This window comes from Castanea sativa, chromosome 11 (assembly GCF_040712315.1).
Source record: "Castanea sativa cultivar Marrone di Chiusa Pesio chromosome 11, ASM4071231v1".
In the NCBI taxonomy this organism is placed as follows: Eukaryota; Viridiplantae; Streptophyta; class Magnoliopsida; order Fagales; family Fagaceae; genus Castanea; species Castanea sativa.
This window is the reverse complement of record NC_134023.1, coordinates 2,939,422-2,942,762: the sequence shown is the minus strand read 5'-3', so window position 1 is coordinate 2,942,762 and position 3,341 is coordinate 2,939,422. Positions and strand designations below refer to the sequence as shown.

At 37.9% G+C, this 3,341-nt stretch overlaps 1 protein-coding gene across 1 annotated transcript; it reads left to right on the top strand.

The window, feature by feature from the left end:
- The first annotated feature begins 828 nt into the window (after window positions 1-828).
- LOC142615899 (uncharacterized) lies at window positions 829-1,392 on the top strand. The gene has a single exon (XM_075788816.1). It carries the CDS (start codon window positions 829-831, stop codon window positions 1,390-1,392), a length of 564 nt encoding a protein of 187 aa, XP_075644931.1.
- Window positions 1,393-3,341: the final 1,949 nt, after the last annotated feature.

Sequence of the window (3,341 nt, the reverse complement as noted above, 5' to 3'; positions counted from 1 at the left end):
TATCATAAGTTTGGCAACCATTCGTACAAGAAATAAACCCACCTGTCTCTCATTTGGTCCCATGTAATCGTCCTGCCACTGCTGTTAAAGCTGCAAGTCTACTTCAGCAACAGAGCACAGGGCAGCAACAGAGCATAGGGTGCGGCATGACATGCATTAGTCATCAGGACAGGCTGCCATCACGTGTAGCACAGAGTGCACTACATCAGAATAGTATGCCAACACAAGAGCAAGAACAGATACAATCCAGTGCAGCACAACCTATGTTACATCATCAGGAAGAGACTAAAAGGGTAGTTACAATGGGATTGACACGTGGCATCATAGACTATTTGATAGAATCAATTCCACATTATGATCAGTTGATAAATTCTATGGTTTGATCTATGTACACGTGTAAGGTTGAAGTTGGAAGTTAATTGTAACAATTTCACCTGATAATGTGGAGTTAGTTACTTTTCAGTTTTTGTCTTAACTTGTATATAAGATAGGATTAGAAGCAAATTGTATTCATTCGTTTTCATTATCAATAAAATCACAGTTTCTATTTAGAGAGAGAGTGCAATCTTTTATATGGTTTCAGAGCACATCTTCTAGAATTTTCTACTTTGTTCTTTCTCTCATCTTCGAAGTCCTTCAATGGCTTCCTCAGAAACTGAAGCTCCTTCTGCAACTCACAACATCCAATCTTCACACACAAATACACAGTCTGCTGTTGAATCCAATGTTCCTAATCCATTTTTCCTTAATTCCAATTAGAATCCAGGTTATATTCTAGTCACTCAACCTCTGCTTGGTATGCGAAATTATCACTCTTGGTCACGAGCAATGGTACTTGCTCTCACTGCCAAGAAGAAAATTGGCTTCGTGAATGGCAAGATCTCGAAACCAGAGGAAGATTCACCTTTGTATGAGGATTGGGAGAGTTGTAACACCATGGTACTTTCATGGTTGATTAATTCCATGCATGTTAATGTCTCTAGTAGTATCATGTACTGCGAGATGGCAAGGGAGATGTGGCTGGAATTGAAGCGCTTGTTCTTACAAGGAAACGGACCTAAAATTTACAATTTACAGAGGGAAATCTCTCACATTACACAGAATCAAATGACAGTTAGTGAATACTACACTAAATTCAAGCGTTTGTGGGATCAATTGTTGCATTTTGAGCCTCTGCCAAAGTGTTCTTGTGGTGCGATGAAGGTCTTGAATGCATCACATGAGAAGGCATATGTAATGAAATTTCTCATGGGGCTGAATGAGAATTTTGAGACTTTACGAAGTCAGATTCTCATGTATGATCCTTTTCCCTCAATGAGCAAAGTTTATTCTTTGGTACTTCAAGAAGAGTCACACAAGAACATTGGGCATGGAGGTTCAACTGCTTCATAATCCGATTCAATGGCTATGTTCACCAATTCCAAAGGAAATTCCAATTGGAATAAAGGAAATGCTAAGAAAGACAAGCCTTATTGTACTCATTGCAACATGCAAGGGCACACGATTGAAAAGTGCTACAAATTGCATGGATATCCTCCAGGTTATAAACTGAGAGGGAAGGCTAATGTCAATCAAGTTTCTTGCAATTCTGTCAATGGTGCAGAGCATGCCTTAGTGCCATCCAATTAGTGTCCTATCTCTAAGGCACAATGCGAGCAGTTGCTGACCTTTCTCAAATCAGGTGCTGTTGCTAGTGAAGGACACCATGCTGTAAGTGTAAGCACTTCTTGTTTGGTCACTAGTGGTGAAGGAACTTCTAGTGCAGCCTCTGAGATGGTTGGAACTTTTGCTCAAAACAATCTCAACTTCAATTCAGCTCTAATGTCAGGTACTAATTCTATTATGCCTTTTGTTCCCAATTTAGAGCATTCTATTTTTTCTGCTAAAACTGTTGATAGGCAAGCCTTTAGGGAAATAGATTGGATTATAGACACAGGGGCCATTGATCATATGGCCCATTCTATATCATGTTTCACTTCTATTACTGCCACTCTAAACACCTTTGTTAATCTTCCAAATGGTGAAACAACATTGGTAACACATGTAGGGACTATCAAAGTGTCCATGACTCTTATTCTTACCAATGTCCTATGTGTTCCCTCTTTTAGTTTCAATCTTCTTTCCGTTAGTCAACTAGCTAAGACCACTCTTTATTGTCTCAATTTCTTTAGGACTATGTGCTTTATCCAGGACCTTGCTCATTGGAGCACAATTGGTCTGGGTAGAGAATTCAAAGGCCTCTACTTGCTGGAAGAAAGTTTATCAACCTCAAGAACTTGTTTTTCTGCAGCTGGTTCTGTGCATAACTTTGTAAATACTCTTGTTGTTCAGCCAAATATTTGGCATCTCAGGTTGGGGCATCTGTCAAATGCCAAATTGGCTTTGATCAGAAATAATAATGTACCTCTTTCAACAAATAATAATGATGTTCATTGTGAAATCTGTCCTTTGGCTAAACAGAAAAGACTTCCTTTTCCATCTAGTACTCATATTTCACTTGATTGTTTTGATTTGATCCATTGTGATTTGTGGGGTCCTTTTTCTACTCCTACTATTGATGGTTGTAGATATTTTTTAATCATAGTAGATGATTGCTCAAGGTGTACTTGGGTTTACCTACTCAAGCATAAATCTCAAACACAACCTATTTTGGACCAATTTTGCACTATGGTTGAAACACAATTTTAAAAAAGGTCAAGACAATTAGGACAGATAATGGTACTGAGTTTATAATGACTGATTTCTTTGTTAAAAGGGGTATCTTGCATCAATTAAGTTGTGTTGAAACTCCACAACAAAATGCCATTGTGGAAAGAAAGCATCAACACATCTTAAATGTGGCAAGAGCTCTTATGTTTCATCCAATATGCCTTTGCATTTTTGGGGACATTGCATTCTTGGGGACATTGCATTCTTACATCAGTTTATTTGATAAATAGAACTCCTTCATCATGCTTAGACCATAAAACTCCTTTTGAGATTCTTTTTGGTCTTGTTCCAAATTATGATCACTTAAAGGTTTTTGGATGTCTTTGTTATGCATCTACTCTTTCACATCATAGATCCAAATTTTCCCCAAGGGCAAAGAAATGTGTTTTCTTAGGTTATCCTTTTGGTGTTAAGGGGTACAAATTGTTGGATTTAAGTACCAAAATTGTTTTCATATCTAGAGATGTCATTTTTCATGAAAACATTTTTCCTTTTGGTATTGCTGAACCTACTGTTGCAGATCCTTTTATTTTTGAGGTTGATAGCACTTCTGAAGGGTGTTTAGGACCTTTTGTTACTCCTCGTAGTGTCCCTGATATGCCTAATGACTAGTCTAACACTATTCCTTCTTC